General features: G+C 39.5%; 1 protein-coding gene across 5 annotated transcripts in view; it reads right to left on the bottom strand.

Moving 5' to 3' along the window:
- The window catches only part of osbpl3b (oxysterol binding protein-like 3b), a 59827-nt gene that overhangs the window by 24429 nt on the left and 17995 nt on the right, over positions 1 to 17403 (bottom strand). For 2 of the 5 annotated variants that reach the window (XM_015036830.1, XM_015036826.1), the window contains exons 2-10: positions 11115 to 11266; positions 6107 to 6223; positions 5378 to 5431; positions 4226 to 4339; positions 3864 to 4028; positions 3618 to 3741; positions 2132 to 2235; positions 1808 to 1900; positions 1554 to 1713 (exon numbers count right to left, since the gene is read on the bottom strand). In XM_015036830.1, the coding sequence (XP_014892316.1) occupies positions 1554 to 1713; positions 1808 to 1900; positions 2132 to 2235; positions 3618 to 3741; positions 3864 to 4028; positions 4226 to 4339; positions 5378 to 5431; positions 6107 to 6223; positions 11115 to 11210 (1027 nt within the window). In that variant the 5' untranslated portion in view covers positions 11211 to 11266. Of the gene's footprint in view, positions 1 to 1553; positions 1714 to 1807; positions 1901 to 2131; positions 2236 to 3617; positions 3742 to 3863; positions 4029 to 4225; positions 4340 to 5377; positions 5432 to 6106; positions 6224 to 11114; positions 11267 to 13708; positions 13784 to 14028; positions 14256 to 14336; positions 14442 to 17403 lie in introns of those variants that run through there. The other 3 variants (XM_015036829.1, XM_015036827.1, XM_015036828.1) reach the window with 3 other exon arrangements.

Consider the following 17403-nt stretch of genomic DNA (forward strand, 5'->3'; position numbering starts at 1 on the left):
ATATTGTTTGTTTTTTTATATATATATATATATATATATATATATATATATATATATATATATATATATATATATATATATATATATATATATATGTGGTTATTTGGTCTGAGTATTCTTCATCAGACAGAGAGAACAAATGCAGGGAAAGGCAGAGATCTGGAATGGACACAGCACTGTCAGCCTTTGGAGACAGACTGAATGCTCTGCTCTCAGTGCACAAAGTAGTCCACATTTGGCCAATTTTAAACAATCAAGCTCCTTTGTATCCCGGCATTATTGTGTCCGTGTGGCTGAATGCAGATCAGAGAAAGTTCTAAAGGAGAGAGCAGTCTGAGCTCAGTAAGAACATTATAGACATGGTATCTATGTCCAAGATAAAAGTATGAGAACAGTTGAAAGCAGCTTCCTGCTCCTCTAACCCCCGACTTACAATATCATTAAAACGTTTATGGGAGTATATGCAACCTCCCCAGATGTGGATGAAAGTTGTAATGCAACTCCATGTTCATCATATGGATTTTTCATCATGAAATATTCAAGTTGGGACCAAGGTCAAGGTAAATCACTTCTAGCTGCTGTCATGATTATCCCCTGAGGTAGTGGACAGGACGTTTCCTGGGCTTTCTAGGCAAAACTGAATCATTTGAAACACATTAAATCCTAAATCCTTCTGAACATTATGGATTTTTGGGGACCACCATTTTATTTTATTTTATTTTATTTTGACTAATACTACTATTACTTTTCTCACATCCCACATCCATGTTCCTCTGATCTCTGACACCAACAATGAATTTTTATCAGCACAGTTATGGCTCTGTGGATATTGTTTTCTTTGCTAAAACATTCTCTTAAAAATAGTTTTTCTGTGAAAATCCTTCTAGATAAGTAATTTCTGAAATGTCGCACCACCAAAAACAAAACACCTCATTTAAAGTCATTTAAATTCTATGTCTTCTCTAATTTTAACAACAAAATTATCTTCAGCACATCTAAATGCCAAAAGGTCAAGTTGGTGTGTAAATGACACACCAACTTGACCTATTTGAGTCAACAAGCAATTTCTTATTTGAGTTAACAAGCAATTTAGCTGATGGCAGAATGATAACAAGCAACTTGTCCTTGTTTGCAAGAATCTTAAACAGTTCAAGCAAAGCAGGGGATTGGTGTATTTATTTTAAATCAAAAAGTATTTAAATCCCTTATTGGAAACTACAAACTCACATGTGTATTACTGAGGGACACTATGCTAAAATCTGTGATGTCACCATGTACACAACATAATATGTTATTTAAAGTACAAATACAATATCCACTCAGATCTAGAATAAATTTAGGGCTTTATTTTAGCAAGAAATAAAAATTATGTTGTTATTAATTATATAGGCTTTCAAACCAAAGGTCTTCTCACAACCAGATAATAACCAGACCCAACAGGTTGCAGAAGACTGACTGATTTGGCAAAAGTGACCAAAGCACGTGACAATCTACAGCAAGCTTTCCTCAAGCATCTCTTCACACTCTGCCATAAACCAACAGTTTTAACTCACAGTTGGTGGCAACGCGGCAGAAGTCCTCCTGCAGCTTTGCTACGTCGGACTGCGAATCCAGGGATTCGGAGTCGACTTTGTCGCTTCCGAGTGTGGCGGTGGAGAGATTGGGGTTGGAGGCATGAAGGCGGATCGAGCCAGAGGAGGTGCAGCTGGGTACCTGCGGTAATAGCAGGAGGAAAAGTGTTTCTATTTCACAAACTCACACCAGGAAAACATCGAGCTTGGTCACACTTCATTGTCGTTCTGGCTACCTGCAGAGTGGTTTTGACATCTTTACTGTCGTTTTTATTGCGCCATTTTCTTTGAAGTCTCTTTTCTTTTTTGGGACTGTCCAATGTGGATGTCTAGTTAAGATAAAAGAAAAATCTAATGAGGACAAAGTTTATTTTTAAAAGAAAAGGACAGTTTCAACAACCTTTGCTACATGGAAAATGTCTTTATATTTGGCAGCAGATAACTTGACAAAACGCAAGGAAGTTATTTTAAATACATTACAAGTCGTGGTATTTTACAGTATTAGTATTGCAGTCGCTTCAATCAGACCTGTTTTAAATGGTTAAAGCAAACAGCCCGACCTGTAGCGCTTGAATAGACGGAGCAGAATAAGTGCGGTGGAGAACTTCCATGCTCTGTATCAGGTGGTTCAGCTCCTGCAGGTAGGCCTCACACACTGCTAAGTCTAATAAAAGGAAATAATAATAAAAACGACAGAACAGGATACTACGTTAGCACATACCCCCTGGAAGATATTCACTGGTTTGGTGCCACTTTTGAAAACCCAAAAGTGGTAGAGAGCTCAAAATCTTTTCCAATAAGAACAATACAATATAACCAGAAAAAAAAAAAAAAAAAAGTAGTTTTAGTTTTTCAAAGAAGGACATTGTTGTTCATGAAAAAAATTAAAGACAAAAGCAAACAAAAACGGTGCTGGAATATTAATGACAAGCCTTTGCTCACTGCATATTCTAGCAAAGTTTTGGTATTGTGAAAACAAAAGCAATGCTAAGCAGCTTGAGATGTTTTCAAAAAAGTTCCTTAATTTAGAAAATCATATCTTCTCAATAAACAGTCCGCTTAACTTCATAAAGCATGTCAACAGAATTATAATGACGGGAAACTGAGACAAACACTCCAGCTGTAATTACAGACTTCCTTTGTTCACTAACACCACTCAGTCAGTCTTATCTGATATGCAAGTCAGATTTTAGATAAGCGTTGTTAGTGCTAAAGGCAATATGGGGAGTCTTAAGACGACGTTAAATAGACTTCAAGACATATTGCTTGTGCAACATCTATACTGCATACTATTTATGGCTTTTATCAAATTATTTTGAACCTCTTTGTGAAATAATCATTTTATGAACAATTCCAACAAGTTATTGCTAAGAAGATTTAGATGTACAAATGCTTGAGGTTGCTGTGAATTTTCTCTAATCCACAAAATCCTCAAAATTATACATGCAAATCAAATTTTACATGCATCCCCAATGACATTTGGTTGAAACTCCTTTAGCAAAATGTACTATTTCTGAGATATCAAGCTTTTGGCATAATTCTGACTAGATGTCCCTTGCTGAGAAATGGTAGATTTTATTAGTACTGATTGGTTTACTGGCACAACCACCGCTTTGCATTGCACTTGGATTGTCTGCATTTATCAAGTATTGCAAACAATTTCTTGCACGGGGGGGAAAATAGATCACATGGAGTGGTAGCAGTCACAAGCCAGATCTCATTTCATTTCACTGTACTTTCTCCCTTCTCTACAGTTTGTAACAGAATGCGAAAGGAACTGAGGTCGTTCTGTTGAATTATTTACTAACTCAAGTTTAATCAGCCATTGTTAACACCACAAGACATAATAATTACTAGAACAAAAGGAAACAGAGATATGAGCCGTCGGTGCTTCAAAGCTGAGCATTAACTGAGTTGTTTCACCATCATTTGCATTTCAAAAACTGGGTTGACAGGCAGTACTTCTGCGGTGTTCTACTTAGCAGGGGAATTAGGAGTTTCTTTTAGTGTTGCAGAGCTCACACACGTCAGCAGTCACGGTCTCACCTTTAGAGCATTTGTCCATGTCATCTGACGACTGGAGCCAGGCAGCTACTTTCACCTGGCTGCTGGAGCTCAAAGGGAATCCTGACGCAGGAAGCACCGACGACTGCCTCCGTATAGACATGACCTGCAGCAGCAAGCAAACTCTAAATTACTGCACAAACAACTTTCTCTTTTCAGGACATCTTTCTCTACATTGAGCAGTCAATATAAGTCTAATTGCGCGCTGTGTGTAGTCCTCGGGTGCACCTTCCTCAAGGAGGGTCCCTCAGCTATGCCAGGGGAGTTGGGGGAGGGGTACATGGGGAAGAAGAAGGATTTCTCGTTGGCGCACATGGCAATCTCATTCTGCCGGTAGAGCCGATGGTGGCGCAGCTTGGAAACCCATTCGTCAAACAGCTCCTGTGACTTAATCTGCCATCAGAGTTAAACACAAGGTCAAGGAGGTGGAAACGCCTGCAGGAAATTATCAGCCAACATTTCCTCTCACAACCAAGACAATAAATTCATAAGTCTTTACTGTTAAGGAATCCAAAAGAAAAGAAAAAAAAAAAACAAAAACAAAAGGAAACCTGGGTGAGTTATTGTATTCATCGGCTTGGCTAGTTTACCTTCAGGTGATAGATATTCTCCTCGGCGTCAAGATCAATACACTTGGACTTCTTCTTAATGGCCATGACGGAGAGACCCACGTCAATGCAGCCATGCAGTTTCCCCTTCTCAATCTGTGAGGCAGCACCGGCACAAAATATCACAATCATATTTGATGGATTGTTACACAAGCGCTGCGGGATGATGTGCAGTTTCAGAACGAAAGAGTAATCCCGTTATTGGCTCATGGAGGCAGACTTACTGCCCGGTTTAACAACAGTGACTCGAGTAAGTAAAACACACAGCATCATTCATCACAATGATAAAGAGGCTGAGAGGAACTTAAAGACTTTTGTGTGAAGATTCTCATGTGTATAAGAGAAGATTTACAGAAGGCGCAAAGTGTTCTTTATGGTATTACTTCTTCAATTTTACCACATTTTGTCCCATTTCAGCCACACACACTAATGAATATTATTACATTCTATGCATGTAAGTATTCTGCATGTTTTTATTTGCTTCTTTGGGGAACAATAAACTTTGCTTTGAACGTTTCTTAAATCTCTTAACATGTGGCATACCAACACAAAGCACAACATCCTTTGGATGTGGAAGCAAAAGTATACATGGTCTCAAAATTGATCAAAAATGAACATTGAAAAGTTGGGAGATATATTCGTATTTGATCCCAAATTCTTCTGGTATCCCTGAATAAAATCCAGGGCAGGGCATTTGCCTCTCTGAAATGAAACGCTTGCCCTTCAGAAGGCAAATGAATTTGATTAGATTTGGATTCTACCTACATATGAAATCTCAGTATGAACTTAGCTGTCTTATGGAGGCCTCAGAAATTTTTTAGATAACATTAAAGAACAAACAGCATCATGGAAATGAAGGGAAAGGAAGCCCGATGCTAGATCAAGTCATATTTGTGTGTTTGAATGACAGACTTGCAGCTGTAATTTCAACAAGACGTGTTACAGCATATTGACCCAACACGGCAAATTGTATTTTGCAATTTTCAGTCTCCTTGTCCTTCCTTTTCACATTTATTTATTCTTTTCTTGATCGTCAAAGAAAATTTCAATGAGACGCACCAAAGTCTGAGGCCGTGAGTACTTCTGCAGAAGACTGTATTATCTGACAACACTACACGATAATTATGTACTCACATCAGCACTGCTCTTGCCATATTTAAGGATCCCCTTGTCCAGGGAGAAGTATCTCTGTAAGGAGAGAAAGTGACAGTGAATACACGCGATGTAGCCGGAGGGATGTGGAGCGTTCCTGACAGCAAAGCGGGGACTCTGCTATAACTCTGTAATCGTGACAGAAAAAAAAAAAAACTCTTGATGATGTCTAATTAATTTTTCGACAGCAAGATATTTGTCATCCCGGACCCTCCTCTTGTGTCTGCCTTCCTTTATTACTCCTCCTCTCGCTCAGTCACTCTTTCTCTTCCACCAAATGTAATTCTCAGAGCTCTTATTGTACATCACGAGAATCAGACTGGTGAAAGCCCAGAAATCCGACTTGAAGTCAATACTAAACGCAGTATAGCAACCAACAGGCCATCAGCTAATGCATCTGAGTGGAGCACCGAGATAGCTAAGCATTATCTTCCGAGGAAAAGCTTTCAGACTGAGTGTAAACAGGCACTGACCCCCCCGGTCACATGTGACGCTTTCCAAGGGTGGAATCATCTGCTGCATAAGCTCATTCAATTAGTTCGAAGCGCCCATGAGGCGTGTCAGCAGGACTGGAAAAGCAACATGAAAATTGTGAAGGAAAGATGTAAAATTGAATTGACCTGCAGTCATTGTGGCTGGAAATAATTCACTCCAAAGGGAAGCGTAGCATATTAAAGGAAACTTAAGGAGCTTGAAATAGTTTTATTTTACCTTGTGCCAACCTTTCATGGGCCACTTCCTCCTCTTCAGCATGTAGCCCTCCTGTTTCTGCGGCTCTAGGACATTGCTGACCCCCGCACGCAGACCCTCCACTATTTCCCAGCTGTCCTGCAGGCACAGATGGACAAAAAATATGCAATTGTGATGCATCTGCTAAACGTCGTTATGGTATTGATTACAATTAATCCAGCTCATCGTCATAGCATCTCCGCTATTAGAATACAATGTACTTCAGGCATGGGCAGTAAGAGGGAATGGAATCTTTCCAGTTCACCAAATCTATATGTGTTCAGCTTAATGCTATGCAAGGAGCATTAAGCTGAGTTTTAATGCATGGCACTTAATGGCATAATGGTCTGTCAATTGTTGCATCCTTTGAAGACGTGGTATTGCACTGATGCTGTGATGACAACTGCAATTCAATACATTATGCTCTAAAAACTGTATTAACCTAAATTAATCAGGTCAGACACAGAGGAGACAGATACAGAAAGTTTTAACTTACGGTGCAAAAATCTTCATAGTTCTGAAACTTTTTCATGCTTTGTTGTGTTACAACCACAAACTCAAAAGTATTTTTTACTGTGATTTTATCAAAAATAACATCGCATCGCAGATTACGATACAAGAATGCTTTTCTCCAGCAGGCATAGGGAAGCTGATCAAACATAGAAGCCCTCTTAGAAGACTTCAGATTGGGGTTCAGGACAATAGACCTAAAAATACAACCTGAACTACAATTCAAAGCTCAGTAGAATAGTCATGTGGCCCAGTCAAAGTCAGATCTGAATCCCATTTCAATTTATGAAAAGCTAGAAAATTGATGGTCACATCTTGCCCCCTTAAAAAAACCAACAACCAAAAAGGAAAACATATTTAAATCACAAAAGTGTTTGAAAATGATGTGCCACTTTTCTTCAATTAAACAAATGTATCTTCTTTTGAACTACATTTATCCAAATTAAACACAACAAAGGTTGTGGGTGAAGCCTAACAAAAACTGAAGAAAGTTCAAGGAGAACTGATACTGTAAGAATCAAAATCCTGAACAAATCCTGCTTTGATTTGTTCCATCAGTCATCGGAGGGCGACTGCTGTCGAAACAAAGTGTCCAATGAATGACTGTGAACTTTCACCTCATGGTCCCATTTTACAAAATTAGCCTTCTGGTCGGGTCTGATTGTTTCCTGACTGAGATTAAAAGGTTTAAGTCCAAATCCCCAGCAGGTGCAAAGATTGAGATGATATTTTGTCATAAAACTAATCCCCACAGCCATGTTTGCGTTGCAGCAGTTAGATTTCCAGGAAGGGTTTAGAAATGCTAAGAGGAATCTAGAATATCTGTGTGGCAGGGGCGGTATTAGGATGTGGGAACATGGGGGCTTGGCCCAGTACAGAAATAGTTGAACTTGATATGAATGCAGTAAAGTTTAGAAGTCATTCGACATTAAAACAATATAGGACGTATTAGTTTTCTGCCTAGGCTGGATTTAAAAGAAAAGTGATTTTTAGCAATTTCAACAAAAAGTGTACCACCCTCTATTTGGTTGAATATTGTCTGTCAGAAGCTAACTCAAATAACTACTGTTTGGTAGTGCAAACTGTGCATCTGTAATACACATAATCACAATTTCATGTCATCATTTAAGGTTCTGTTTCGTTTTAGGTTAAGATTTGTCTTGATTTCAGATAGGGACCAATTTCTTCAACAGCTCTTCTTGTGCGCTCCACTTTGTTCATTCTTATATGATTTTGGTTTGCTCCCTGCCTCTTTGTCACACCAGGTATCTGTCTCTAATCAACCACCTACAGGATCTCTGTGATTATTCTCCTCTCTATATGCTGTGTCCTGAACCTTTTTTAATATTATGGTTTTCCATCACCTTTATCATCTTCTCCTGCTGTTCTAATTAATGAGGAAACAACGTCTGATCAGTTTTACAATATTTAAATGTGAATATAAATCTAGATTGCCAATGACAGCTCACAATAGCTAAACCTTAAATGTTTTTGTGGCACTAGTTCCCTGTATCTGGAGTAATCAGAGAGGAAATGGACAGAGAAGGAAGGTGGAAAGACGGGGAGCAAAGACCCCTAGGCCAGGAATCGGACCCCAGATGGCTGCATTAAGGTCTAATGGCTTCCATATATGGGGCGCCTGGTCTACCAGCACCTCTATCCGTCGTCCTGCCCCAGGGACAGGGACAGCTGACGTCATGCTGGAGTGGGCCAGTTGTTAAAGCTCGAAAAAGATGTTGCTCTGAGCAGCAGTCGCATCTAACAATTGACTACGACTTAAATGCCACAGCAATCATCAAACGTAGCTGCATGATATTTACCCACTGTTAATGTTTTTACGTCACGGCTGTTTAGACAGGCACTGGGTGTTTGGAAGGGGTCTGAAGTGGCTTGCACATTGTTGTCTCAGTGCATGCCTGTCCCAGTTAAGCTAACAGTATCTGTCAGGCAGGGTGAATGCTGAAGGTGAGAACATCTAAAAAAAAACAAAAAAAAAAAAAACAAACAAAAAAAAAAAACAGGAATGAGGACAGACAAGGACAAAGCTGGTGGACTGCTCTTTGAGTCCCCCTCCTCTCAGTTTGTCATGAGCCCCTCCTCTGACAAAGTCACACTGTGACTCATTATTGTAGCACGCTGACTGGACACTTCAAGGTCAAGAGACTTCTCAAAAAGAAGCGGTGATATGGAGCCCAGAGGACAAGGGCTTCTTACTAACGCCACTTAAACGGAAACTGTAAATTAAAACGTTTCATAGCAGGCTAATTTATTGTTTGTCCTTGAGCTCCAAGTCTTGACCTTCAAAGCTTAATGTTCTATGCTTTTGGTCCCAGCTTCTGATTAAATAAAACAACGAAGAATAAATTGTTACATCCTCTGCTCTCTGTTAAATATTCTTGCTTTCAAAACCTGAGAGCCACTGTGGCTCTTTCTCTTTGTGTGTCTTGTGCTGATTGCAACAGGTGGATCCAGTGCACTACTGTCACAGACTCAAGCCATCTCTTATCTCCTGCGGTCTCAGCTGCTTTTTCCACGACTTCACTGCCAGGTTGGAGAGTCAAACACCTGCTGTCAGTGCCTAATCCAATATTTCAATGTTTCGGATGGCTGGATTTGCAGTAATCCTCCCTTTTTCCCCTTTAACTCCCATGCTTTCTGGCCTGTCCACACCTGCATGATTCACCGTCCAAATCCACTCTGAATCAGTTCATCTCTCCCATCAGTCCTGCTTTATTCTGCTTTTCTGACTAACAAAGTCTACTGACTCATTTCCTAATTTGGATTCAAATGAAAACATATCATCCTTTGTAAATTAAACTCCCTACTAATTTTGGACATGACGTAATTTTTCATGAGTTACAATAAGGAGCTTTGTCTGATTTAAGCTTACAGGGTAGAGATCTAAACATACCCTCTTGCATAATTGCAGAATTATTTTTTTATTTTGTTTTTGTGGTTTTCTGTCAATGGAAATACCTTCTCAGTTCCTCCAGTTGTTATTCCCATTAAATAATCACTCCAAAGTTTGTCTGGTGGATAATCCTTGAATGATATTTAATTACTTACATCTCCCGAAAGGAAAGTCTGTTCTATAGTAGTAGTTAAAATTAATAGGTCTGCTGAAAGAGGCTTGAAGCAACCCTGTTAAATAAAAAAATAAAATCTATTGATTGTTTCTTCAAATGATTTTCTGTTTGCCTGCCCCTGACTGATCAGCTTAAATATAAGAGCTACAGGGTCCCAGTAACAGCAGTGCATGCTGTGGATTGCTCAAAAGAAGAATGTTTCAAGGTTGTTGTTTTTTTTAAACATTCTTAGGAGATTTTGGTCGATACTGAACATAACAGGGTTTCTACAGATTTGTCGACTTAGCATCTGTGATGCAACTCTCCAACTCTACCACATAAAGATGCTTTACTGGACTGAGATCTGGTGACTACAGAGGCCAGTGGAGTAAAGAAAACTTAATTTCATTTTAAATGGCTCACTTGTTGCTAAGGGGTCCATGGGAATAAAGCACCCTACCTCCACCACCATCAGCCTCCAACCACTGAGCATTAAGAATGGTGTTTTTGAATGTCTGGGTTGTAACGTGTGTCTAATTATTTGAGTCTTCCTTTTCTCTTGATACAAACAACTGTGACTCACTGGATATTTTCTCTGTCTTTGAACATTCCCAGGAAAGCCAGGCTCCAGTTTCTCGAACATAGCTGCCTGCCAAAAGCAACCACATCACATCCTCATTGTGATCCTCAGTTTGGGCTTCAGTGAGCCCGCCCTCAGCTGCAGATGCCTCAATGCATTGAGTTGCTGATTAACTTCTGTTGACAAGCCGTTAAAAAGATGTAACTGAAAACCTTGTCTTGTTACACTACAGGAAGGGTTTCAACTCCAGTCCTCGAGCATCGGCGCCCTACAACTTACAGATGTGCTTCTGCTTCAACACGAAGGAGTCATACAATCCGGTCATTAGCAGGACTCTGGAGAGCTCGGCTGCATGCTGACGAGGTAATTCAGCCGTTTAGTTCAGGTGTGTTGGACCAGTGACACATAAAAGTCACACAACACTGGCCATTTGTTATTATCATTAACCTTTACTTCACCAGGAAAATTTCATTGAGATTAACAATCTCTTCTACGAGAGAATCCTGGCCAAGACCGGCAGCAGCACACCGAGTTTACAGAACATTCACGGCAAAACAGAGAAAGTTTGCACTGTCATAAACAAATTAGTTGAAAGAGTCCTTGAGGACAAGACCCCTTAACTATTGACTGTAAAGAGATATTTGTGGCCATGTTTAGTCATCATCACCTTGTGCCACAGACATTTTTGCTAAGCTGATTTAGGTAAGTTAGCGCAAAATAAAGAGCAACTGAGTCATACCAAGTCTCTTCTTATTCACCATGCAAACTGCTAGCTGAGAAAATCAGTCATCAAACATCTCTCCCTCCCTCGCATTCAAATATTGTGAATTGTTACCTGTCGGCTGTCTTGCTTGGACGAGGAGCTGCTGTTGCTCCTCGATAAGGAGGGGATCTTCTGTGACATGGCTGAGCTGCGGTCCTCTGAACTCATCCTGCTGCCGTCTGGCCCGTTCAGGCTATAGCCGGATCATGAAAGCCATTCCCCTGCTGTAAGAAAAAGAGGGTGAAGAGTTGGTCAGAAGAAGAGAGAGTGGCAAGAAATATGCTGTGAATAGGAAAGTCATCTAAAAGGCTCTTAGCGTTCACTGAAAAATGCATAAGGTTATTCAAAGTGATTAGTTTTTCCATCTCGGTGTAGCAGAAACGTGGCCTTTAATGAGGAAACCTTCACTCCGCTCTCAGTATCGAAAGTTAGGACTGGGGGACATAAATTAGGGAGCAATTGAAGAGACCAGAGGTTTAAATATTTCATACTTTACCCTTTCAGAGGGTGATGGATTGTCAGCAGCTAAGATCCCATAAATCTAAGGTACACACTTGAAATGCATACACACAGCAGTGCGGGATCATATACTGTATTCAAAACCGAGGAAAAGTATTGAACTACTCTCTGCCATTATGATACAAAGTGGCCTCATTTTAAAGTGTTTGCTGTGTATGAGAGTGGCGAAATTATGAACTGTCCGATATAAAATCTGGACTAACAGCTAAAGTCCATCATCCAGTCAGAATGTGCTTATTTTTTGCTTTAGCAAAAATACACCAATAAGAAAATACATCATTTCTGTCAGACATGCAAATACTACTTAATTTGCATAAAGTGAAAGGTAAAAACACATTCTAATTAAGATTAATCCTCCCTTTGAGACACATGATCCGTACATTTGCTATGACTCAATTTCACATTGCATCTCCATAATGTGGAAATTAAAGACAAGTGGCACGTGTAGACACTCAGTGAGATGTGAGATTGTGAGTGAAATGTGAAATGATCATTTTAGCAGAGGGTAAAAATATATGGGCATCTTAAAGAAATGTCAGCCTCGAGTCCTCTGCCACACAATTCTGGGATTTTATTAAATAATGTTCTCATTATTTGGCAGAATCAGAACATCAGTGTTTTGCCAATTTGATCTAAGAGGTGGTTTGTCAGCCTCTGCTGATCAACATCCAGGTAGTGTTTCTGCACATTTTATGCAGGAACAAGCAGAATGTTAGTTTTACCAAAGATGTGACAAAACATTGATTTTATGGGTCATTAACCCCCTGCTCATCAATGTGTGAAGGGACCATCTGTAAGACTCAAAGACGCAAGAAGCAGCTGGTCTTCAGGTTCAGGTCTTCGTAGTGACTTTGGTGTGTAGAGTACGGTGGGCGCGGGCGGCCCTGAGGTGCAAACCACTTCAACAAATTAAAAAACACAACATTAACGTAGCACAATTACAAATGACAAAAACACAACGAAGCACAATTGCAACTTACAAAAACGCTTCATTAACAAAAGGGAAAGGTTATTTCCCAGTTGGAGACCTGATAAATCGCTGATTGTGGACGACAGTGCTTTTGAACCGGAAGTTATTGGTTGAGCGAGTCGCCCTGTTGTTGCTATGCGCTATAGCGTCCGCCATATTGAAAGTGTCTTATCTGCCAGCAAGCCCATACAACGGGCCGAACTTCGTAAAGTGCCGTTCTGCAAAGTATTTTAAGTTAATAAATGTCACTCACACAATGAAAAAAAAAATTAAAAACTAAGAGCAACATTTCAAACTTTTGATGTGATTATTTAATTGTTTTGGGGCACAATAATTACATTTGATACAGCTGATTCTAATAAGTCGTTTTTATTGAACACACACAGACACACCTTTACAGTGGTGCATTCATGAACATATTAACACAATTCCATAATTCACTGTGCATTTGCTATTTCAAGATATGAATTAAAAAAACGTAATTTCATAAAAAAAATTTACGCATGTTATTGTAAAGACAAACTTTGATAATAGTTGTCAAACTTTAGCTACATATTTTTACTTTAAAAAAATATTTATTACAGTGTAATATAACTGTGCTATAGACAATAGTGTGAACGAAATCTAACAGACTAAATTATTTTTAATGTCTTTACATAAACTGTCTTAATACCTTAATACTTCAAATTGATATCACTTAAAATACACAAAAAGTGAAAGAAAAACGTGTGCAGATCATTACAAATGTATTTATATTATTCTGACAACACAGAGCACAGGCAGGAGTTCAGTCTGCTGGTCAAACTGGGAGCAGTTCGGTGACTGGGCCTTCTGGCTACCCACAGGTTAAAGCAAATGATAAAAATGATCTAACAGTGCAATAGAAAATACATCCCTGATTCATTCACATTCAGGAGAAAAACAAAGCAAAACATATCATCACCATATGGGGGTATTGACTTAGCATCTAAACAGACATTGTGGAGATTAGCTGCGAAACAGAAGTCTGAAGAAAAACAGCTCCAGCTCTGATCTTTATGGATCTGTCCTGACGAAATCCGCCGGTCTCGGCGCTGGATTAATGTACTTTCAGTCCAATTCAGGTTCGCTGTTATATTAAACAAATTATTTTAATCTACATAAATTATACGAAACATTTTACAGACAACTGACGTACCTTAAGCAACCATGTTTGACCACAGACAAACAGCGACTTGTCTTGCGAACTTCTACGTAACCATGGCAACGATAAACAAACGGCAAAAGCGCCCGTTACAGGTTTTTCATTGCCTCTCCCTCTTTAGACAAACAACACGGTTTTAAAAAAGTTAGCTAAACTAAGAAAAATAATCAGAGTAGTCAACTGGGGCAATTTAGTTACAAAGGAAATATTTCTTGGTTGTTTAGAAGTTTGTTTCGCCACGGAAATGCAACAGTAATGGCCACAAAGTCAAGAAATTCTGCTCGTAAATTTACGTTATTATCTTTAATTCTTACCTTTGAAAAGTATAGGCAGCGGGTCCACTTTGTACTGTAAGACGGTTTAAAGTAGTCCACGCAGCACGTTCTTTCCACTGCCACTTTCAAGACGGCGGCGACGTAAGTAGGACTCAGCGTATACGTATTCATGCGAGCGATTTCTCAGGTCTCTCACTGGGTCATACCTCTTTTGTAGCGTTTTTGTAATTTGTAATTGTAATCTGACTTTGAATCTGTCATCTCTGAGCTACATATCGGCGCTCTAGTGTTAGGCAAAAATAAATAAATAAAATAAAATAAATAAAAATAAAACGATCAGTAAACACCTTTGTCATGTGGTCAAGTCGCACCAGTTCTTCGTCTCTGAACAGGAGGCTGCGGTTAAGAGCGCAAGGCACTTAGGATGAATCCACAACAATAGATCAAAGAGGCTGGATGCAGAAAAGAGACACAATGTCAGGGCAGGAAATTTTCCAGCTCAATTAATTTTGAATGCCATTAACTAAACCATGTCAAAAAAAAAAGAAAAAAAAAAAGCTAAGATTCAGACAACAGTGATTTAGACAGCACTATATGCTGCCTCTCATTTAATCTGCTGCTTTCTTACTATATTTGTCTGATTTATTCATCCACTTTTCTTCTGACCAGACCAACTAAAGGTCTGTGACACAGCTAACTTTCAAGGTGTAATTCTCCCGTCTTTCATCAGTGTGACAGTAGCGTCAGACATCAGAACTCCAACAATTACCCCATTTTACTGATGATCACATGCGCTGTGGACTCATAGTGAAGCATCCGCTTGCAGAGTAGCTGTGTTTGAAGCAGGAATGCATGGGTGCTGCTTCACTTTACTTAGGTAGGATGAAGAAAAACGTGAAAACAGAAAGATGAGAATACGTAGGCCGACATGGCGAAATGACAAATTCTACTGCATGATATTATTCATTTAAAATGGATTACATTTGTTTTCTTAATGGTTTTATTGGTGCTAGTGGCCTTTACTTGAGTGTGGTCAGACAGGAAACTGGGTAATGAAAGAGGGGAAAGACAAGGTCATCAGGCCGGGACTCAAGCCTGTGATGGCAGCGTTGAGAACTAAGGCCACCGCAGCTCATCCCAAGTTACATATGTGTGAAAAAATATATAAACTGTAATGTTTATAGTGGAGTTTAAATGTGTGAAATGTGTCTATGAAGAGAGGAAAAGAGGTTGGATAAGTTTTAAGTAGGCTAAATGAATGGGGTGAGCTTGAGGTAATATTGCTCCGTAAGGAATAACAAGTGCTTATTATGTGGGTAAGGATTTTAAATACATTAGTCAGAGAGGAGTTTTCCAGTTTCTCCTACTGTCAGACTTGTGTATGGGTTTTAAGCAAAATTATTGCGATTCTACAAATGTGGAGAAATTGGGCAATAGTGTCACACACTGTTATTGATGATTACTGTTTCAGACTGTGTGAAACCCCTGCTATAGATCTCCTCAGGTTTAATGACTATGCTGTACAAAACAAAAGGACATATATAAACCGATGTTCGTTTTAGAGCCACATCAGACACAAAAAGATAAACGGTTTGTGCATAGAGGGGGATCACATCTTTTGAAAACTTCAGCAATGTGTGGGTGGGCATGTAGCCACTATTGTTTCATAATGAGAAACCAGCATGACACTTGGACAACATCCGTGTTTAACTAGCAAAACCTAACCGATCTTCTTGATTTTCTCACTTTGTGTGTTTGCTCAGCTTCCGCAGAGTAGTTTAACTTAATTTAGTTTATTTTTGTCATTAAGAAGATAGGAATAAGCAAAAACTAGAACAAATTGTGCAGCCAGTAAAGGATGGCATAACTAGACTCCCAATCAAGAATTTGGAACTTGGAAGAAAACTCTGAATAACACTTGCCAAATATAAATACAGTTTAAATCGCATGGTGATGCACTGAAAATGTTAAACCTGCCAGTTTCTCTGTAAGCATACAAACAAATAGCAAAATAAAAGTACAACGTAGAATGTGAAGAACTATAAACCAGAATGGCTGAAACACAGTATTTGAAATATATATATATTTAAATGAACGTCTTAGCATCGTCTCTCCTCAGAGCTCCAGGTCTAGGAGGGGAACCCAGACTGGCCCGTTCATTTCTGAAACCTCCCCTCAAGTCTGAAAAGTCTAGAAATAAGACGAGACAGAAGTAGTTCAACCCAGATCTATTTCTGGTTCACAATGTTGAGGTGTTCAGGGAATCAACTGATTTCCCTAAACATCCATCATCTGTGAGCAAGTAGACAACCCTAGCAATGTAAATTGGGTGTCTAATGTTTAAACTTAGGTAGAGATGTTTTTAAGCCTTGTGGACTGTAGCCCCCGAGCATCTGGCTCGTTTTGATTAATTTCATCGATGGCCAATTAAGGGAGATTGGATATATGGCCTCTGTGTTACATTCCTTAAACTCTTCCATAATATCTTTAATTGTCAGAAACTTTTCAAAGTTCTCTTCCACAGCTGATGCTGATAGTGGAGTTCTTTAAAAAAGGCAAATGAGAGACCTGTTTACAAGCTCTGCAAATCTCAGCCTAATCTCTCCCTATGCTGTCCCAAGCACACAGATATAAGCCAAAAGCTTTCCAGTCTAGCTCCTCTGCAGTTCCTGTTACAGATGTTCCTCTGTCTATCCACCGTCTCCAGAGGCTGCAAAAGCAGCACACAAGCCCAGCAGGCTTTCAGGCCTCATTAGGATGTGACTCACCAGAATGAGAGGCTTTTGGTCGAACCCCCCACAGTGAAGCTTTCATCGGAAATAGAGTCATAAGTTGTAGAAATTACAGTGCTTAATCTCCTATTAGCAGTAGATGTGACAGTGTTTCAGAGAAGTTGGGTAGGGATGGACTCTCATTTCTGAGAAAGGATGAGAGGAAAGTAAAAACGAGAAAGCAGGTCTCCTAGAGTTTAGTAATTAGGAAGGAAAGAAAAAAAACGCCTAATGCAGTTCTAGAAGTAGATGCAATACAGGAAAAGTTACCAGAACGTCTTAAATTTTTGTTAATATGCAAAATGTAACAACTATAGGCTATCCTTATCAGGGTGTTTCACAAAGTAACCAGTGTTTATGTAAAAGCCGAGCAAAGTGCAGATGAAAGTGTGAATCAAAACCCCGTTTTAGCAGGCTATTCAACTTGAAGTGAACTCTTAACTGAATCCCTGCCTCGTGATAATGTCTCAGCGAATGAAGCAGAAGAAAATCAATGTTGATTTAGTAATGCCTCACAGGTCAAACGTCGCTCTAAGTCCCTCTGTGGTCTTCTAAGTTGTGCTTTCGGGTGACAAACAAATGGTCTCTACATATGCCACACAGGTGACATTGTGCTTGCCATAGGCGTAGGAAGCGGGGGAGA

Source organism: Poecilia latipinna, unplaced genomic scaffold, assembly GCF_001443285.1.
Source record: "Poecilia latipinna isolate Pla-1442-1.1 unplaced genomic scaffold, P_latipinna-1.0 Scaffold382, whole genome shotgun sequence".
NCBI classification, from domain to species: domain Eukaryota; kingdom Metazoa; phylum Chordata; class Actinopteri; order Cyprinodontiformes; family Poeciliidae; genus Poecilia; species Poecilia latipinna.